At 41.9% G+C, this 22,742-nt stretch overlaps 1 protein-coding gene across 2 annotated transcripts in view; it reads right to left on the bottom strand.

The window, feature by feature from the left end:
* DAPK1 (death associated protein kinase 1) overlaps positions 1-19,895 on the bottom strand; it is an 88,315-nt gene extending 68,420 nt beyond the window's left edge. For both annotated transcript variants that reach the window (XM_039566853.1, XM_039566852.1), the window contains exon 1: positions 19,737-19,895. In XM_039566853.1, coding sequence (XP_039422787.1) covers positions 19,737-19,798 — 62 coding nt within the window. In that variant the 5' untranslated portion in view covers positions 19,799-19,895. The remainder of the gene's footprint in view (positions 1-19,736) is intronic.
* Positions 19,896-22,742: the final 2,847 nt, after the last annotated feature.

The raw sequence follows: 22,742 nt of genomic DNA on the forward strand, positions 1-22,742 counted from the left end.
CACTTGGCTCCTTTACTTGACCTGTATCCCTTAGAACTGCAAACTCCACCAGTGCATGGTCACTGCAGCCCAGGCTGCTCAGTTTCTTCCAACCACAGAAAATTAATTACTCTCAGGTCAAGAAACAAAAGTGAAATGAATTATAGCTAGTTCACTACATTTGGGATACCATTATGGAAACATTACATTTGATTTTTTATATAGGAGAGTTACAGAGATGGATCACCTAAAATCAAATATCAGCTCATGGTTTTAAATTAAGACTGACAGAATATGCAAAACAGGTCAGAAAATTTTCCCTGTAGATGATTTTCTCCCTGAACTATGAAGCTGAGAGGACAGAACTGGAAACACTACACTTTGTTACACTAATTTTACAGCAGTAGCATCAAACCACCTATGTTAAAAAGTACAAAGTCAACTCCACATATTTTCATCAACTTTCATTATTGACAAGTTATACCCAAATTCCACAGAAAACAAACAAAGGGGCCACCTTGCAATGGCTGTGGAGGCCTTTTCAAGTGAGCAGAATAGTCAAACCCCACAACTGTCCCTGTAACATGAAATCCAATAGAAATACAAAATATAATAAAGATACCCCTTTACTATGTCATCTTCTCATCTCATAGAAGTATTGATGTGCAGCTTGAATGCTTGGGAACTTCAGCAGGAAAGCTTGTACAGACAATAGTGATGTCGTATGCAGGACCGACTTTGGTGTCTCCAAAGGAAAAAAGTGATTAATTCAAGATTTGCTTCATTATGAGCAGATCCAAAGGCCACTTTATAGCTCAATCTCTGAAATAGTTCTTCAGTCAGATTCAGAGTAACCTCCTCTAACCAAAACCACAATGAAATGCTCATCCCAAACATTGCTTAAAAGCAATGCAGCTACTGCAAATGGCAAAGAAGAGATTGTAAATGGACCTTTAGAGACCTCTCAAAAGCATGTAAAAAATATGAAATGCATATGAATATGAAAAATTTTAAGATATTTACACAAATTCTTTTCTCAGCATCTTCCTACCCTATAAAAAAAGTTACTGTCAAATTTTCAGAATAAAAATTCTAAATGTTTACAGAGAAATGAAATTTTCCATCAGTTAGATATGCATAACCAAGATAAATATTAATAATTAGCAATTTAAAAATTAATATAGACATAAAAATTCACTGTAAGATGTCTTCTGATGATAATGATCCCAGCTTCATTATTGTTTTGTGACTGATTTTTAAGTTGAGGTTTTGGGGGAGGGGCTTGGATTTTTTAAATTTTTTTTTTTTATATTCCAATAACTTTTGGTTAAAACAGATATAATAACTTTAAGAAAAAAAGGCAACCACAAAAGTCAACTGACAAGAATTCACCGTGTACCAAGGTGAGCTTGTTACGATAGTAATAGGCTAATAGCACAGCACAGGCAAAGAAGATACTTTCAGACTAAACCTGAAGATGTTTTCAACCTTTCAACATCCTGGAAAATCTCAGCTCCTGTGTGTTTATTGAGTGATTAAGGACAGCATGGTGCATTTTGACACTTGGAGTTAAAGTCAAGAAAAACATCCAACAGGCAGCAGGAAGTGAATATCATGTTGAGTTTGGATAGCTGCCAAAGTGCAGAGGGCAAAAAGCAAATGTAAGCAAAGATAACATCCAACACAGACCAGAAGGCAGTGATGTGTTGCTTCTGATGGTGTACAGAAACAACTGAACCTTAATTCAAGGAGGAAGAAAGAGAAGGAAGAACAATGGGTAGAACACAATTGATTTTAAAAAAGCTACGCATTCAAACAAGCTGTCAAATGCACTGAACAACCTAGTCTGAGCTTTACAAAGATTAACCAGTTTCTTCCCTGTGCAATCTTGAAATACAGGGAAGCTACTGAAAAATTAAGGTGAAGACCAGCACTCCAGGCAGTACCTGAAACTTGCAGCTCTTTGCTTTTGTTAAAGCAAGCACCCTATTCCTCACCACACAGGACAAGCCATTACAAATACCTATAGTAAAACTAGAGCAAACCTGCTCTCCTGCCAGCATAAGGCTACATCATCTATCTGAGAAATGTGCAGTAACCACCTCCATGCAGGTACCCACAACCTAAACACTCTCATGCACATTTCATAACTACCAACAAGGTGACAGTAACCATATCCATAAACCTTATCCCCTTCCCTACAGGGTCGATTCAATTCTCAGTCCAATAAACATCACATTATGTTATCTTGCTTTTTCAAGTGTTCCAGGTCTAACTGAGCTGGAAAACAGTTTCCAAAGAGCCTTCTTTTTCTCTATGGCAGCTACTGGTCATGCTTGAGAATCTATGAAAAAACTGCCAGCCATAAACAGTATTAAAGATAACATTACTTAGCAGATAAAGTTGTGCTCAAATGAAACATGTTAAAAGTCATTTAAAAATTCATAGTCCTCCCAAATGAACAGGAGAGTTGAGCGAAGGAGCAGAACTTCATTATTAAGTAATTTTGTGCAGCTGACTAAACACTAGACATCTCAAAACATGCCAATAACAGTACAATTTACACGTGGGGTAAAAATGGAAGAAAAACTAAGCACAGAAACACAACTGCCATACATCCTGCATGTCTCTAGAAACAGGCACACAGTCCTCTTCCCCTCCACCTTTATTTTTAAGTAAAAAAGGGAGTCATCACTGTGGATGCTAAAAGGCAGGAGCAGAGGAATTTTCCTGTGAAACTATTCTTTGTCATAAGAGAGAAGCTAGAGAAATCCAGCTTCTCACAGCTTCTCTGTGAAAGCTTTCGTTCTCATGAGAACTGGATGGACAACAGTTTGAGAGACTGTAAACCATTTCTGCACCTGCAGGTTGTTGTGAGAACAGTAGAATTGTTTTCAGTCTTGTGAGAATAATATTTGGAAATGGGTGTCTTAACTGCTCAACCTATCACCTTGAGAGGTGATGGGTCAATAGGCCAATCATGTAATTTCTCTTTTGCAGACCATGCTGTAAAGGTTACGGGTGATTAAATGAGGTCACTTCGGCCATACCTTACAACCTGGACTTATGTTGTGATTTTCGCTGTCTCTCTGGGGATAACAGCAACACATCTCCCTCACATACATATTCTCACTTGCCTCTACCTCTCATTACTTCTAAAAGGCCTGCTACAAGAGTACTTAACGTTGTATGCTCAAGGGCCATGGGCTGTAAACTTTATAGCATCAATTACAGACCAACAGAATTGTATAAAATGAATAATATTAATTTGAAGAGATATGGCATGCAATACACACATGACACTTACAATGCAGTCATTGTCCCTAACTTTTTTAAAAAGAAGTTACAAAAAAGACAGAAAAACTGTCTAATACTGGAACACATTAAAAAAAATATATATCATTTGCTTACTAGATTTCAACTGAAAGTGACAGTCAGAAGAGCTCTCCCACCTCAGCTTTCTTTTTCCCTGCAAAAAGCAGCCCTGATGACAGCATAAAAGATACTATTAAGTGCTACCAGTCAAAGCTCCTGCTTTGAATTCTGCAGGATTCACACAACGAAATCTCCTACAGAGGCACAATCAATCCTCCAAGGAAAGATACAAATTAGTATCTCACAATTATTTTATTTAGCAAATGAATCCAATAGCAGCTAGGAAACAATGATGTTCTTCCTTGCACAATGCTTTGCAGATCATCAACTTCAATAATTCTAAAACACTTCCCACTTGACAGTGAAAGTCTTATTTTAGCAAGTGAATTTTCCTGTCACTAGGCTACTCCATAAGATTGAAAAACTCCTGTGCCTCCACTTAATTTGTGGCTCGTTTTAGTACAGATAGACATACACAAGGAACTTGAAAGCAATCTCCATCTGCCTTACAAAGGAGGCAGAGAAAACATTCCTTCACTTGACTCTCTCATTTATGTTACCATTACACACAGCTTAAACCAGAAGTGCGCTAAGAGACTCTTCACAGTGTAGCCCCACAGTCATCAATGCAGTGAACAAGGGCAGGTAACACTGGTTTCAACAGATGAAAGCTTCACTCTACAGCAGCACACAGCTTCAAGTTTTTTTAGACATCGCCCTGATAGGCTAGACAGAAAGTACCACTAGTATTGAAAAGGGACCTGAAGGTTTGAAACAAGGTGCAGCTAAGGAAGGCACTGCTGGCATGAGGCAATCATGCTCCCTCTTCCTCCTACATTTGCTTGCTGCTGTGCTTTGAAACTTTTCAGAACAAGGGGGTTAATAGGTGCTATTGCATCTCTTGCTTTACTTTGACTTCTGGTATCTTATCAGTTACCCACGTCCAAATCATGAGAGCATTTCAAATTTACATGATGCCTGCACATAAGCCTTATAAAAAACAATGCGCAGAAACACAGGCAGAGATTCAGGAGTTTGTCTTTCTGAAGTGCTATGCAGCAAGAAGGATAGGGTTTTTCAAGAAGAAAAGGTGGCATGGCAATGGTATTTCAGACTATGAAAGAATGAGAAAGGAAAGATCTTGCAGGTGCTAAATCCTCCACAGAGAGCACCAGCACACAGCCCTCCTTCCAGTCAAAGCGGTCTTCTTTCAAAGGAGCACATGACTTTAAAGAAGTAATGACTACAGGGTTATCAGACAATATATGGGTTTCTCCATGATCATACTCTGCTAAGCAATTAGGTCAAACTGTGCTCTTGAAAATGAGTTTAGTGCAACTGAAGGTCTAGGAATGAAAGCATGCGGGGGAGATGAAGCAGAAAAGAAGTAGAAGGATTTAACTCTCAAGCACATGCAAAGCCCTTGCCAGAAAGAGGAGTTGCACTGTTGCTAGAACTTTATAGTGTATGAAAGGAACATTCTTGGCACTGAAAAACTGGCATCTTGTGTACAAATAGAAAAAGTGTTCCAAGTTACAAGCTGTACACAGAAACAAAAAGGAACTTCTTCATATCCATGTGCTCACCAGTACTGTCTTATTCATTCTAAATTACTGTTTTGTCAATGGATTGATGTGGCTTAGTTGTCAGGCAAATAAGTAGATTTTTGTTACTTTTAACTAGAACAAAGAGATATTACATGCTTTTACAGAGTTCTGTAATTCTTTTTAAAAAACAGATTCTTTTGTGTAAGCAGGAATTCTGACGTCAGATTCTTTTTCTTATATTCACATTTGGGTTTTGGAATGCAAATTTGAATGAGTAAAGTACTCTGGGTCTATGTTGACAGCAGATGTTCAGATGAAGAGGCACACTGAAAAAGCTGGAAGCATTACTGAAGGTTTGATAACTCTGTTCTCCTGGAAACCCATGGATTACTGCAGATACAAAACAGAGACATACTATCAGCTTTACACATGGCTGTAAGAAATTGACAGAATTATTTTTCTGGAAGTAGCCAAAGACTAAATTCTCTTTCATGCTTTTTCTAGTGCTTTGAACGGTTGAATAGGTGGGTGAGAGGCAAACACTAGACAGGCAGAGACAAAACCTTCCCTGCTTCCTGTATGTATATAAACAATTCAGCTCTGTCTCCAGTTTAATATTATCTATCCAGCAGTCACTTGTACAGTCTGGGTAACACCAAACATGCATACTTGTCACTGTGCCAGTAGACAAGACAAGAAATGCAAGTTATCAACGTTGCTGAAACTTTACACAAAACAGTGAGTAATGGTCAGACACTATTTTTATGCTGTCCAATCCAGTTACTGCCTAGTAGGAACAGCAATTACATTATCGGGGGGAAGGAAGGTGCAAAAAAAAAGTTGTTGGCTATTCTTTTGTAAGCAAAAGCATAATATCTAAAGGCTGTGCAGTAATACTTTTCACCGCTCAGGAGATAAACATTTTTCCATCATTCCTTGTTGAGAATTCATTTTACCATAGGATTAAATTTCACTTTAAAGTTTATCTAATATAGTTCAATGTGACACACAGGCGCTACACAGAGTTTGAGAAGCTGAGAGTCATTTTTACAGTCTTCTCCATGGTATGTTTAATTTTTTTTTTTAATTTTTCTTTTTAACATGACACTAAGCAATACTGCAAAGCTCAAGAGCTCTTAGCTTTCCAGCATAAAGAGAAAAGCAGTGCTACACCACACTTTCACAACCACACTGTCTCTCCCACTTTCACAAAAGGAAATGTAGTGTTAGATTGAGTGAATCTTGGTATTCTTGGTTCTCTCTCAAGGGACACTTCTGAGTCACTAATCTTGACATGTGCATTGCTAAAAGGCAAAAAGTACTGACCCCTTCTAGAGGAATTTGGAGCTGCTCCTTTGCAGTAACAGTGGGAACAATAATAACTCACTGAATGTGGTGACATGACAAATGTAAGATGAACACAATCAGTGTGAGAGTGAACTCAGTCTGAACAGCAGTAGTCTTAATGTATGATTCTGGGTAAAACTTGGGGATGGTAAAAACAACATGAAAGTGAAAACGGAGATGTTTCTGTGCGTCAAATGCCTTAACAAAAGTACTTCAGAGATTATCAAACTACAAAACATGAAGAGCTGGACAGCACTCAAGAAAATACTTCCAACCAAAGTCTACTCATAGACACAGAAGTTTAAAATACTGATATGAAGTCCATGTCAAAACGTAGTGGTATTTAATGTATAAGCTGGAGGAATGTGTATGGCTGCAAAACTTCCAAGGCAGCTGTATGTCAGCCATTTCCTATTAATGATGCCTGGGCTAGAGCTTGTAGAAACCCATTTGGTCTGAGTACATGTACATCTGCTAAAGCCTTTTCAGAAAACACCTTATACTATGAAAAGCTGAGTACTCACACTTGGAAGCAGTTGAAGTAATAACTACATCTATAACATAAAGGAAAACGCAAAAAAAAAAAAAAAAAAAAAAAAAGGGAGATAAGGCAAAGAAAGCCACAGATTTTCAAGCAACTGCCATTCATGGTATTAAAAAGTACATGTACACATACAGGTACTTTAAGAATCAATGCCTGACCATAGCCATATAAATACAGAACTTACTATACCTTGCAAGCACTTAAGTAGAGTCTTAATGCTTCTACTGTTATTTAGTACTTCATTTTCGCCTTCTTTTGGGCTTTTCATGAAATTTGTAAACCAACTCAGCAATTAACATTAAATCATAAGTTAATCTAGCTAAATGTTTAAAGACACATGTGACGTAACTCTGACTCAGAACTGATTATAAAAGCTCAGTTATCACTAGCTCATAAAATCTTAAACCAGGAGACTGGTGTGAATATTAAAACATAAGAGCAGAACAAACATTTGATTTTGGTGATGCTAAAGACTGTTCTTCCTGCTGTTTCATAACTAGTGTTTTGAGTTACACACTTCTCTTTTCAGCAACGGGTTCTGAAACATTCCTAAGGGGCTGTTTGTCCTTCAGCTTAGGGAAGAAAAGTCTAGTGATAATGCTTATCAGACCTCACTTGTCTCATCCACTCTTTCATCACAACGAACAGCCTTTCTTCATTTCACCTTTTCAGAAATTCTCTGTTTAGTAGTGTATGACCTATCATCTTAATGAGCAATAACACTGTGCCTATAAGCAGCATTCCTATGCAGATTTTGACTCTGGAAAGTATCTGTGTTGAATGGCCACAAATAAAACCACAGAAATTCCTCACCTTTACAGCTCAGCTGCACCTGCTAAATACATTAAACAGTGCTAGTGTAAGAAAATGTTTTTTTCAGTATACTTGAAAAAAATAATTGAATACAGTCATGGAGTATGGATCAGTCAAACACTTGCTAGAAAAAGGATGAAATCTAATCACTAAGAGCAGGAGTGAGGATGGACTGCAAAGCTCCCAACAGGTTATACATCAGTTTTCCTTAGAAATTATACATATTAAAGGTGTGGAAAGGATTTAAAGTTTGGTTACTTTCTATTTCTTCCAGGTATGAAGAATCAGTAAAACCCACAGGTGTGTCACTAACCTTTTAGTATTAGAGCATAAGGAGAAACAACCTCCTTATGCTCCACAGAGGATGTCAGAGTAATTTTTTCTGTAGAAAAGTTCTGGATTTTCTCCTCCAATTATTAACTTGATGCTAGCTAAATATATAAGAAACTCACCGAGCTGTAAACACATCACTTAAGCCAGTGATGAAAATACTGCTTTTCCGTGACTTAAAGGCAGATTTTTAAGATGATATAGCATTACAAAAAAAGCAGTTTGTGTCACAAGCACAAATCTCATGCTAAGTGCCTTAGTAACTTCCATGTACATTATGGTTTTATGAGCCACTATTTACAGCCAAGTAATTGTCTGCTTCCCCACATCTTCAGCTTTTATTCACAGCTATTCACTCTCAAAGACAAGCATGGGCACCTCAGAATTTAGAGCATCCAAAAAAAAAAAAAAAAAAAAAAAATCCTAGTTGTCCCCTCTGACCCCTGAGCAAAGGAGGGCCTGTCTGGCTGCCCTATGGCTGCTGCCACAGGAAAACATACTCAGACTGTGCTGTCACCAGTCTCATTGTCCAGGGTTAATCACAGTCAGGTTTTGCTTCCCAGTTCAGAGCAGCTCTTCCACGAGGTCTTAGCTGGCCAGACCTGCACGGTGCTGATGCAGAGCACAGAGGGTTCAGGCTTTACAGCGTGCTTTAGTAGGCTGAGCCAGTAACTGTCACAAACAGAGACTTCCCCATCCCACTGGCCATGCATTCCCATGCTGTGCTGGCGGCTGGCACTGATCCTTGTCTGACATGCCCACGTTGACCCAGTTTGGGGAGCTCAGTCTGTAATTCCCTCCCGTTTCCAGGCTGTGCTCATGATGGTGCCAGTGCTAGCACAGGAGAATGCCGCTCAGTGGGTGAGGAACAGGACCATCCCATTCTCTGACCCTTGCACTAGGCTGGCTTAGCCTCCCCGGGTGGGCTTGCAGTCAGGCAGGGCCGCACTGACCAGGAACTAACACACACTTAGGAGGAACAATAATGTAAAAGTTTCTTTCTCAAGGAACAAAAGAGGCAGCAGAAGAAGACCAGCTTTGCAAGATAGAATCTGGAATGGTTTGTTCTTCACCTAATGTTAGACCTGGCAGCAAAACCAGGAAAAGAGATATCCTTCTTTTAGGCAAGAATGTGAAGTAAATAGTATCAGAAGGCCCTTTCAAATAAAAAGCCATGAGAAAAGATGAGACATAAGGAACTGAGCCATTCCCTGATGTGCTTTCCTTTCCCAGGGAATCAATGGCAATTCTACGCAGATGGCCCTGCTCATGGAGATAAGAAAATACTGCCAGACAGATAATATACCAACAAAGTCAGCACTTCCATACCAAAATGTTTGAAGCCTGTATTTGCAAGGAATAAAAACCACAACAAAACACAAACACATGCACACAAACCCAAAGCAAACAAAACAAAATCCCTAATAGAAAAAGGAAGCTGAAGGAGAGAAGTTGAAATATCTATCTCTAGGATTACATCTGCATCAGCTTCCTTAAAGGTAACAGGAGCCAAGTGTCCCAACAAAGCAGTCTGAGTTAGCAAGAAGAGAGGTATCGAAAGATAAAATTTGTTACCATTCAAGATTCTCATATACTGTTTTCTTCTTATACAATAATAAACTCCCAGTCTTGTTGACGGAGTTATTCAATGTTGAGTTCTTGGCCTCAAAGCTGTAGGACCCAAGTAAGACACACACACACGTATTATTTTCCCCTGTGGACAAAGAGGTGTTGTGGTTTGACACTGGCCAAACACCAGGCACCCATGAAAGTCACTCACTCACCCTCCTCTGCCACAGCTGGGCAAAGGAGAGAAAAATTAATGAAGGATTCATGAGTTGAGATAAGGACTGGGAGAAAACACTTCAAGGGCAAAACAGGCTCAACATGGAGATACAAAGTGAATTTATTGCTAACAGAATCAGAGGAGAATAATGAGAAGTAAAATAAGCCCTTAAAACACCTTTTTCCCCCAGCCCCTCTCTCCTTCCCACTGACAGCATAGGGTACAGGGCAGGGGGGTTTGGTCAGTTTGTCACCCAAGGTTTTCTTCCGCTGTGCAGGGAGAGAAATCCTTCCCCTGCTGCGTCATGGAGTCCCTCCCACAGGAGACAGTTCTCTGTGAACTTCTCCAGTGTGGCTCCAATCTTACAAGCAACAGTTCTCCCAAAACTGCTGCAGTGTGAACTCCCCCCATGGGCAAACAGTCCTCCCAAAACTGCTGCACCGTGGGTCTCTCTTTCCACGAGGTGCAGTCCTCCAAGGACAGGCTGCTCCAGCCTGGAAGCAGGGACCCCCTCTCTCCACCGGGTCTTCCACTGGATCACAGCCCCCTCCAGGCATCCACCCTCTCCAGCACAGGCACCTCCCCCACAGGCTGTGGATGGATCTCTGCATTCCCTGTGGATCCCCATGGGCTGCAGGGGCCCAGCTGCTTCACCATGGTCTTCACCACAGCCCACAGAAGAATCTCGGCTCCAGCACCTGGAGCACCTCCTCCCCCTCCTTCTCCTCTGACCTTGTTTCCCTCACATGTTCTCACCTCTTCCTCTTGTGCACTTTGTTTTGATTTTCTTCTTAAATGCATTATCACAGAGGTGTTACCAATCTCTCTAATTGGCCCAGCTTTGGCCAGCAGCTTGTCCATCTTCAAAGCCGTCAGAGATTGGCTCTGCTGGACATGGTGGAAGCTTCCAGCAGCTTCTCACAGAAGCCACCTCTGTGGCCCCCTGCTACCAAAAACCAGGCTGTGCAAAACCAACACAAGGGGGAAAAACCCACACCTTGTCACCCACTAAACTTGGCAGAATAATTTAACCTGGCAGAATAACTTAATTGTAAACCACATCAGAATACAACATTATCCCTTAACACAGAAGTTAGCTGCACTCAGTTATACCTACACAGCCAGGCAAAGTAAGCACAGTGCCAAATAACACACACCACAAAGGACACACATGATTTGAAGTTTTATGAATTGTCTTTCTTAGTCTCCTTTAGAAATACAGGATTACGAAATACCATATCAGCAGTGCAGTTCAGTCCTCTTCTCTAAAAACTTCAGCAGAGACAACAGGGGAGAAGAGATGAGTGTCTCCATACCATTTCTCTATAAGCACCAGACAGTTAAAACTCACCAGACTCCAGAAAATGAACAGCCTTTCTCTGTCCCATAAGAATAACAACTTCAGAACACTACAGGTCCAACAGACTGTGATCTGGGGAAAATGTCCCTCTGCTATCAGTTCCCATGGCATGAAAGCAGGTACTCTAAGTGCATACTTCTACAGGCACACCTAGCCAGTACCTTAAAGCTAGGACAACCACTGACACTTGAGAGAAGACTGAGGAAAAGGTACAAGAGCCCAGAAGCCAATTTACATACCAGGCAGAAAGCAGGACTCCAAGTAACTTATGAAAATTTGGAAGCACACCATTAATTGCTGACAAATAAAGTCATAGTGGAAATAAAATATTTCCAGTACACAGGTTCAGTTACAGGCTCTTAGCATCCTGTTTAGGCAAGAAGTGAACAGACAAATGCTATTGCCCCAAGTAATTTTTATTCTTTCCAAAACCTCACTCCTCTGCATAATTCAAAACAAAAATCTCAAACTACACCTTTCAATCAGTATGTAAAGACAGTTATAATTTACACTGACTATGAAATTTCCAAAGCTTTGGACATTTCCCCACAAGTTCATAACCACCCAGTAAGGTATTTTTCTTTCTGTTAAATACAGGCAGGACCATCTGAGCTTCATAACAAATGGAGACATGCACCTGCAAGCAGACAGTACTGGGGAAGACCTGCTCTAGTAGAGTGGCACACCACTGCACAGGGTCCCTGCTGCTGGTGGTCAAGGCACTCACATTGGCTGGGCAGCCACACAACCATGCTTCCTCCTCAACACTACTGCCTCTGGAAGCAGAAATGGTTTGGCACATCAGCTTGCACAAACAGGAGGGAATAAGGGGAAGGAAATTAAACTTCTAAAATCAAGAAAACAAGGCTGCAGACCACCATGTGGATTACTCAGTGTAGTGTTTTGCAGCAATCCTAAACCCTGTGAGCGATTCTGGGACTGGGTGAAATGCATCTATTACAAGATATTCCCTCCAACATGGACGTGTGCCACAACCAAAAAAAACCCACAAAACTCTGACGTGCCAATAATACTGCACTTTTAGTACCATAGGACAACATCTTCAAGGACTGCAATATGCCTGGAAACTTTGAAAGAGAGTGTTAAAACTGATCTAAGATATCAACAATGACTGTATCCTTATCAACTTTCTCCTTTTCCAGAACAGTATCATGCAATTCTTTCCTTTAATGTTACAAGCTAAATCTTGATACAATTTAGATTCCCTGTTCAGACTGGTCTCATTTCAACAGGTCCCATAAGGTCATTTTCCTTGAGGCAAGCAGCCTTTCAATTCCAGCCTGCAGAATCATCTGTGAATGTAAATGTAGTTTCCAAAGTTCCTTTGTTTCACCCATCATTTTAATTTTTCCAGCATATTAAGAATATCATACCACTCCAAGCATAGTGGCGCAAGCTAAATGTACTGAAGCCTTAAGTCTTCTTTCTTAAGAAGCTTCTTTCCACAGCTTCACCACCTTAGCTTAGCATCTGTTCTTCACTTTAGAAAAAGACAGCAGCAATCTCTTTGAAATGAAGGGACAAGACCCACAAGTAACATGTGAAGGAGGATGTAGCAAGGTTTGCAAGGATATGGAGACATACCTGCCCCTACAACTCATCTCTGTCATTAGTCTGGTCCATAACTGGACCAAAAGCAAGAGGAATGTCACCCAACAACTGACCAAAATGTGCAGGCTCCACTCCTCCTGTATCACCGCCTAGACAAGATCTGAGAGTTTAGCAACATCACCTATATTAGACTGCTTGGCACCGGACTTTGTACCCAGTTCTGCAAAATTTCACACGTTATGCCAAAATTCACTGCATAAGGTAGACATGCAACAAAATAGTAAAGGCCTGAAGATCTTTAGGCTTTGTCTACACTTTTCTCAGCTTCACCCATCTCAGCCATGAACTCATCACAGTTAAGTATGACCTACTATACTGCGTGGCAAGTCAATGAATGCTGTTCAGGTTTAGTGTATAATCTTCCTTTGTGTCACGTATCTTCCTGCAAGGGGGTCAAAACACAGTTTGAGAAACAAGTTTTATTTGAGACAGAGCTCCTACAAAGCCACTACCATCCAGGAAACAAGCTGCTGAGCCTCTGCTTTAACCAGCATAATTTCTTCATAATATAAAGTTGTATCAACAAGTTGCACAATTTGTTTGTTTTAACCGAGCCATTTAAAAACAGAAAGACATGTGGACATTAAGCCAGGGTCTCACAAGAAACACGCAATCTCCTCCTTGTACAGCTTTGAATACCTCTGACAAACTGCAACAACCGTTCGTGACGATTACTCCAGAACTGTTGCACCACCCACAGTTCTCCTAATTTCCAGCTTAAACATCCTTGTTGTTGGTTTATGTTCAGTGCTTTCAGCTGATCTGAGAGTATTCATCTGCCATAAATTAGATATAAGGTGGGGTATTTTTCCCCTTTGACAGCAGCACTACATTAATAAAAGGAACCCAACCTGAAACAAAACAACCTACACAGAAACACACAGCAGAGGAAAGAGATACTGATCCTTTCAACCACCAACTCTGCAGCCTGAGCTTTGAACAAAGCTCTCATGAAAAGGCAGTGTCAGCCTCCCCTTCCTAGGCTAAAAGGGCCAACTTCTGTTCAGTACACATAATTCCAGCAGAGAAACTGACATACTCAAACACCTGTAAAGGGAGAAAAGAGGGAGGAAAAAAAACAAACACCAAAAAAACCCCATAAGCACAGAAGGAAAGCCCAGAAGGACAGATTGAAGTTTCAGCACGCCCCTAACATGCCTGCTCTGGTACTGATCATGCCTCACTGAGCCTGGCTAGAAGAAAAATCAGACAAGCATTTTTATCTGCTTCCTGATGAGTTTAGATTTACAAAGATTTGTGCATTTAAACTGAAAGCACAGAATAATCAGCAAGCTGTAGTTTTTATTACACTGTATTTTAAAAGACACACAAAGCAGTCCTTCTTTTCCCCCAGAGAGAGAAATAAAGTAAGCAGGACCAACTTATGCCCAAAAAAGCATCAGCATTTCTTGTGCTTTTCATGAAGCAAACCTCTCAGCACATTTTATACGGCAGTAATTGTCACCAGTGGCACTGTATGGTGACAGCTCTTGCACCCTGCGTCATCAGCAGCTTGCAGGTTATTGTGCATTTGTGAAAAAGAAACATTTTGAGGCATGTCTGGAAGGCAAAGTGACTTGAGATGCATCATTTTTGCAACCATGCTTTCCAGTTAAGAAACCTTCCTTTTCAATATCCATGCAGCCACCAAAGCCAGGACTTACAGAAAAGCATGGAACAACCAACTTCTCCTCTGAGGACTGACAAGACTGATAAAACATGTACATGGTTCACAACCAGCACAGAAAGGGTTATTTGATGTAATTTGAATTCTACAACTTTCAATTCTTCAAATAAAAACAAAAGAGCATACAAAGGCGTCAATCAAATAGGTTTCCTGGTCAAATAGGGGCTTTGTTGTGAACATTTTGAGAGTTCCTTCTGAGGTGAGGTCCTTTTCCCTGAAAAACTTACATAGTCCACTCAATTTAATTAATTATCATGTACTACTAAAATCTGAATAAAGTAGTTATAAAAACAGTGAATTACATACTTGCAGTATTTATCACCGTGCCTGTATGAATAACACAGGAAATGGCACCGCAGAGGTCTGCACCTTCTGCTTCTTCAGAGTTTAACCACTTAACTGCTGTATGAGAAGGAAGGTTAACAATGGCTTAAAATGGAGCAATGGAGATGAACTTACAGCAAGAAAACCCAAGGAAACAGAAACTGGAAATTTCAATGTACCACAGTTAAAAATTTTATAGCTTACATGCAACAATTTTAGCCTTATGACACCATCTTTCACATTGCTCCTTCCCCTCCCCCACACGACTTTCTGATAATTCATAGGAAAAAATGTTACACTATAACATCATTAAAGATGGTTGTCATGGGTTTTAAATGTGACTGTTTTGAAAGGAAGTATCACCTGAAATGAGTTTCACATCCTATAAATCTCACAACAGAGCCTGATAATACTGACACAATTTTAGTACATGAGATAGCCAGCAAGGTTAGCTGAGGTTGTCAAGCCCGAAAAGTGCCATAAAGGTCAAATTCTAGTTGCCATCCAAGTTTATTTGGGTTTTTTTCAGAGGTTTTACTTTTCTCCCAATACAGAGGTGCAATGTAGTTACAGTTACGGTGTTTGGATAGATGACAAGCAGCCTCCACAGCCGTAGAAAGCAGTGCTACCAAAAACTGGTATCTGAATAACGAAAAACACATACATTCATGCACATATATATATTTATATATTCAGCCTACATACTCCTTGCTTACTATGGAGATAATTTTCCAGGGAAAAATTAAAAATAATCTTTTTTCACTCAACTCTGAAAGGTAGAGGAACGTTTTACAGAATGTAAATACATACTTGCACAGCTCTCTATTCTCTGTTATCAACATCTTCAGCATGTTATCCTAGGCATTTTTCTCTCACAACTGATTAAGAGATTGGGTACATTAGGTAGCAGGGTTAGCTTGCTGCTTTCTACTCTTAGAACCTCTGCTTAGTGAGCTACCAAGCAGAGACAGAGCAGTCTCTGAAACTCGCAAGATTCAGTGTAGCTTTCCTTCAACAAGTTACAAGGGTTCCCCTAGTGAGTCCAACAGGTCCAAATAAGCTTAACATTCAAAATTGTTAGATACCTCTTCCTACTTTCTGAATCAAGAAGAATCTAAAAATTGTGAACCACAGTGCAATGCAAATACCATTCTTCAATTCCAAAACTTTACCATAGCAGTCTGCATCTCTTTTAGAAAGCACATGAAAGCTTGAAAGAAAATAAAACAACCAAAAAAACCAAATGTGGGTGTTGGTGATGAAGGAAGAAGGAGCTGTCTATACAATCAGGAACTCTCAGACAAACACAGTGTGTATTTATAACACAGCTTTAGTTACTTCTCCCTAAAATTTTTTAAGCAACATCACATTTCTAGCAATACTGTATGAATTCCCAAGCAAGGCCAGTCATGGGAGGTAAAAACATACTTTGAAAACTTTCATGTGCTTTGAAGGTCTTTACTTGCTTGCTCACCATAGTATGGTTTTTAATACTGCTGAACTTGAATTCCTGACTTTTGGGCAGACTGAAGTAAAAGCACTGCAGCAGGGTATTTAAAATGCGCAGTCACACCACCTGCAACTGCAGGCAGAATTAAAATGACAAAATAGCTTTTAGCAAATTTGTTGCTCTTCCATGATAATGTTTACCACCCCTTGAAACTTCATGGTTAGATGATTATTTAACGCATCTGCAAGTAGCCTGCATCTGAACAAGTAACACATGTAATTTCAAATCTCTAAGATGGAAAACAAAAAAAAGTGTATGCAATGCAGCATACATTAATCAAGAGAAATCTTCTTATATGTTCTAAAGATAGCATTAGATCCATAAGTCTCACAAGACTGCTTTGGTACAAAATCTCAAGATAAACCAACCTGAACAGCCATGAACTTGTCAGAGGAAATCACGTACAGGCAAGAAAAATAAATAAGGGTGATTCTATCCATATTCACAATCCCAAATTTCTTTTTTCTAATTCTCCCTAGGCATAAATGAAAACGAACTAATGACCAGAACAAAACTCAGACATGTCGGTAACAGGACTGTGATTGTTTATTACTTTTTCTGCAAAAGCATGGTAAAATATCAGAAAACTAGAGAACACTTTTTTTTTTTTGGTCCAGGAACACCATCATCCCCTTCTCCTTATTTCCAACAACCCTAGGTTTTACGCTAAGCAATACTTAAACCTCCTTTACTGCTTTCCATCAAAAATTTAATTTACACAGCCCATTTGCTTTCTTCAACACACCTTTCTTATTCAAATGACTTTTTATTCTAGTGACTGTCAGAAGTATTGTAATGTAACAAAGACTTAAATAATTTACAAGGGAAAACAGTGCAGATTATTAAAATACCTGAGTATTTGCATCTTCACTGAGCTCTCTCAAAAGGCAGGTTGGCCTAGGAACTTTTCATTCAAACACAACGCTGTCAATGAAAACTCACCTGTTAATTAATTCACCTTGTTTGCTTCATGCCTGCAGCTAACTAAGAGGAAATAAAAGCATTCTTCCAAGAGAAGGAGAAAAATCAGTTGATTTTGCAAAATGGAAACTTTCATCATTGCTTGAAGTATTAATTCACAATTTGCGTGCCCAAATGAATACAGGAAATTTTAAAGTCAAAGGTGTTTTTAATATTCACTGGTTTTTGAGTTTTGAGCCTCAGGGTAACTACATTTATATGTAAACCTAACCGTCAGAAACATGCTAAGGGGTAGTGACGAATGGAAAGTGACAGATTTACAAAAAAGTAGTTTGTGTAACCCTAGAAATTGAAGTTCAAAAACAAGTTTAAAACACCACTGAAATAAACCATACAACAACCCTCTTGAGGTTTGCTTACTCTTACGGTTTTATGCCAACATTTCACACTGGGATAATCCTGGTTTCTTAAAGTGATGCTGAAGTGAAAGCTTTGGCCCTTTTAAGTAACTATATTCCATTTTTAAAGCAAAAGCCCTGTCAAACATTTCACAATGTTTTACCATCCACTGGTATTTTCTCACATATGTAGATAAAATTGATGAGGTTCTTAGATGCCTTTACCCTTTTTCAAGTGAAAACTAGAGTAGATTCTAACATTCTTTAAAATTCATAAAACACGGCAAGTTTAGACTTCATGCCAAGCTTATATAGCCATTGGATGGATCAACCCCTCAGTGTTGTAATACCCTGTTGGTAAGTGATCAAATGAAGATACCATTTTTAAACTGAATGCCATTACCTAACACTCTGCGAATTTGAAACCCTCCATTTGTTCTGGGTTTTTTGGTTGTTGTTTTACTACCTAATGTTTTAAGTGTTTGCACTTCCCATACTGTAAAAATGAAATGCCTGCTCTCCACTGCTGTGTTCTGGAGCTTGTGACTTGCAAAGAACATTTATTTGGAAAAGAACTCTACATATTTAAACATTTCTTATGTAATTGGCCTAAGGGCAATTGCTCTATTTCATAAATATGTATTAGGGACCAAACATTGCACTGACACTCCCTCTTTAAAAAAAATACAAGAGAAGTTACATAAACCTTAACACTTTCTAAATTTGCATATTGACATTGTCTTCTCTCTGATGAACCTTAAAACCCCACAATATATCTGTGTCTTCATTTTCTTCTATAAAGTCAATCATTTATCAGTACCTGTAAGTACAACAATGGTTTTATTTTTAATAGTCCAGAAACCTAAACCTGATTTTGGAACACTATGTATTCTTGTCACAAAGAATGGAAATCAAATAAAACAATATTACATGCCAAAAAAAAAAAAAAAAAAAAAAAAAAAAAAAAAGGTTCAGACCACAAAATCCAAACTTATGCTTTAGCATGATGACACTTCTTCCTATCAAGTTATCCAGCAAATTAGTATTACTTCACATTCTGGATGTATGAAAATGCCAACCCAGAACACTATGTGGACACAGAAGTACATATTTATTGCCAAAGTCACATCAACAAACTTGTATATAAAAGGGATGAAGTTTATTGGAAATACAGTGCAATTAACTTTCTTATAATGTGGGGGGCTTCTTGGTTGGTTGGTTAGTTGTGGGTTGGGTGTTTTGGTTACTTTTTGATTTTAAGAAATCATGAAATATTTCTAAGTTCCTGCCTATTCAAGCACCTCGTTCACAACATTTGCTATGACTGGACCCTTCACTGGAAAGGTATGCACAGGTAGATATGGGAGCATCTGCTCCATATATACTGAATGCCCTGTGTTAATTGAACACTGATCCTATGCTTTGAAATCACCAAGATGAACACTTGAAAAGGATTCTGCCATGTTGGTTTGCTAGAATGCCATTGACTTCTAGAAGGGGCAAAGAAGAGGAAAAGGACTCTCATGTAACACAATCCAGTGTTTAAACAGTTTTAAAACACGGAAAGCACTGAAAAAACAAGGCACGATTAATAGTGTGAGCTCGGAGGAGCTCACAACTACACAGCGTTCAAGAATCAAGGTTCAAGCAGGCAGCTCTGCATCTGCAGCACTCTGCTCACATCCCTTAATCCGACTTCCATCTCCAACAGCGATGCTCAGACAGTGATCTTCACCACAATAGTATCGATAAAATACTACTCTCACTTCTCTAATCCCGTTCTTAAAGAAAAATCCAACACGCACTACAAACGTAGTCCTTCACACTATGAACAATGCAAACTTCTCTCCTTTCAGCCCAGCCCGTTTCCAGTTCCCCGCCCGGCGAACAGCAGCGAGCCTCGCAGTGCCACAGCTGCGCCGCCGGCAGCAGCTTCGCCCCTACGCGCCACACAGCACCCGGGAGGGCGTCGAGCTGAGCAGGCACCACTTAGGAACTGTCCCTGTCCAAAAATCTCATCAAACCCGTATTAAAAAGGCAAAGACACGCTAACTTCAAATCCAACGCCCTTTTCCATCTTCGGGCATCTCAGACAAAGTGGAATGGCAACGCGGGTGCGAGCCTGTCCTCACCCCTTGCCCCGCCGAGCTCAGCAGCCACGGCTCCATCCGCCCGCACCCCACCTGCCGAGGTCGTCGCCCGTCTCGTAGTGCTCCTCCAGGTTCTCCTGCCGGAACACCGTCATGGTCGCCGCCCGCCGCCGGCTTCAGCCCCTGCTCGGCCCCTCATCACCAGCGCCCCGGAGCCGCCCCGCGCTCGGGCTGCGCGCCCTGCGGAGGAGCGCGGAGGTGAACCGCCCCTGCCCGCGGTCCCTCCCGGCGCCGGGGGCGCTCCCCGCCCTCCTCACCCGCGAAGGAAGCGGCACCCGCGGGCCGAAGGGCACCTCCCCTGCCCCTGCCCGAGCGCCGGGAGAAGAAAGCGGCTCCCGGCGCCCCCGCCCCTCCCCGGCAGCGGCAGCCCCCAGCTGCCCTGGCGGCCACCGGAGCCCAGCCGCCCGCCCGCTGCATTCCTCAGTGGCTCCGTTGCCCTGTCAACCGGGACGTGCCTCCAGGCCTGCGGCAGGAGCCCCCCCCGGACATCCCCGCAACCCGACGCCGGGCGAGGCGGGGGGATCCCCTCCGCGCCGCCGGGCCGGGGCTCAGCAGCACCGGTTTCTCCCCCTCGCGCGGCGCCACCCGCTTACTGCTCACCCTCCGCCGCTCCTGCGGCTGCCGCGGCTCCCGCCGCTCCGCGCCCTGGGAAGCGGCGACAGCGCCGCGGCGCTCCCGGCCGGCGCGCAGGCACTCGATGTGTCGCCGCGCGGCCACATTCGAGCAGCGGCCCGCCCCGCGCGCCGCCCCTCCGCCCCTCGCCGCGGCCTCCCGCCCCTGCCCCGCCGCCGCCGCCGCCGCCGCTCGCCCCGGCCAGGTGCGCCCGCCCCACCCCTCCCCGCTCGGCACGGCCCGCACCGGCTCGCACGGGCGAGCCGCGGTGGCGGGACCCGCCCAGGCGCGGCTCTGCGGGCGGCTGCCGGCACGGCCATTGTGTGCGCGCCCGCGGCCGCGCCCTCCCGCAGCCCGCGCCTCCGCCCGCCCCGCGCCCCGGGCAGGGTGAGCTGGGGCCGGGCTAGCTGAGAGGCTGGCGGCTGCTGCCACCCGCTGCTGGCACCTGCTCTACCAAAAAAGCGGTCCCCACCCCGGCGCTCGCCCCGTGCGGAGCCCCGGGCCGCGCCAGCAGCTCCGATCTCAGAAGGGCAGCTGTAGCCTGGCACACGCGCCCACCCCGGGCACACCGAGTGTTCCCGGGCCGCACGGAGAAGGGAGCCTCTGCCGCTGGCAGCGCTCTCAGGCACCTCAGAAAGCAAATGCTTACGTGCTGTTTGGAGGTATTATCTTATTTTTAAAATACAAGATACAGTCTACTCTCTCTACAGAGTGTTGCACCTTATATTTGATGTTTCCTGTCCTCTTAAGTGCTGCTGCTGCTTCTCCGGCTCAGCTTCCCCAGCGCTTTATGTTTTCTGTAGTGTATTGGTCCCATGCCAAGTTGAGTACTGATTATATTCTGGAGGCAAGTGTTTTTCCTAGTAGTTCTATTTTCCTCCCATCCATTTTGTTCAGCCTTGAAAGGGTGCATGATATCAGGTAACTGAGCAACTTTTAAGTTCCATCTGAAGTTTTAGGTGTTCAGAGGGAGAATTGCTCATCAAAGTAAAAGGAAGTTCAATGCACTCATAGGATTTCACACCTACTTGATTTAGCACTTGAAAGAGCCTAGCATTCAGGTACAGGTCAACAAGTACAGTACAGAATCTCTGATATTTTCTGAGTGAGTTACAGCATGACCTTGGGCAGGTGTCAAAAATGGTTTTTCACCTCCACTGAGGTCATCTGTAAATTGAAGGGATGGTATTTGGATGGCTTGCTGGATGTGAAGTTACATGAGGCAACCTGCTAATAGGCCAGCATGGTGGCATCTCAGCCTGAGTTTAGACTAAGAGCCATGCACCCCTCTTTCATATATAGCCAAAGATGCAGGAGTATGGATGCTCTGCCTTTTCTTCAGCCCATCTTCTACATGTTTAACAGGTTTTCAAAGTCATGACTCACGCAGCTTAGGCTGTCAACAGAGCTCCAGGCTTTTAACAAACACTGGGTACAGGTTCAAAAGTTCCTTTTGGTTTTGGAGATTGTTCCTTTGCTGAAAATGAGGATGACCAGTGTAGCCAGCCCATGAAAATTCCAGCACTCCAGCCCTACTCAATCTTCAGAGGTTTTTCACTTCTTTATTTTGATATATTTTATGGGGGCCCTGAGCTCATACAAGAGTAATGGTTTTTGTACCTTTTATGTACTTTATATTGCAAGCAGTGCTCAAACATGCAATTCAGTGTTACCTTTTATGTCCCAGCCCTGCTTCATTTGAAGCAAATGAAATTTTGCTATTGATTCAAATAAAGCAGATGCACATTGGAATAAATACATAATGACTGAGATAATTACCAAGACACAAAGGAACAACAGAAAAAGGAATTGCTTGAACATTTCTCTTTTCCCTTTCATTAAAAAACTGTATTAGAAGGTGGAAATCTTGCAACGGTCACCTGCCCATCTAGGTCTGGGATGCCTGAATTCTGTTGTCCAGGCCCCTCAGTGACCTGAGAGTTGTGTTTGAATACTCTTGTGGCAGCAGCAGCAGCACAGCTCACCATGTTGTATGCATGAGGCGGAGTCGTGCTACTTGAGTGAAGACAGCCACAATGGCACATCCATGCCGTGGTATAAACAGGCACAAAAGAAGAGCTTTGCCAACAGAAGCACTCTTCCTGTTTCTTCAGAGAAGTAGTCATCTGGTTTTGTCTGATGCAGTCCACTTTTTAAGGGCTTGCCCATTCCTGGTGGCACTCATCTTGCAGTCTGGTAACAGTTAGTCTAGTTGAAAACCCAGTCCCATTTCTGTGCCCTCAAAATGGTCATTGACTTTCATGAGAATTGTATTGGATTGTACATACAGTAAATGGAATAAATAATTTTAAACTGCTCTCAAATATAATTCACCAATTGTGATTGTGGTTTATGCTTACAGGTTTAATAGCACATTGGATGAAATCCAGCCCTAATAAACTTGGTATCAGAATCTTCATGATTTCA

The sequence above is a fragment of the Corvus cornix genome, chromosome Z, assembly GCF_000738735.6.
Source record: "Corvus cornix cornix isolate S_Up_H32 chromosome Z, ASM73873v5, whole genome shotgun sequence".
Classification (NCBI taxonomy): domain Eukaryota; kingdom Metazoa; phylum Chordata; class Aves; order Passeriformes; family Corvidae; genus Corvus; species Corvus cornix.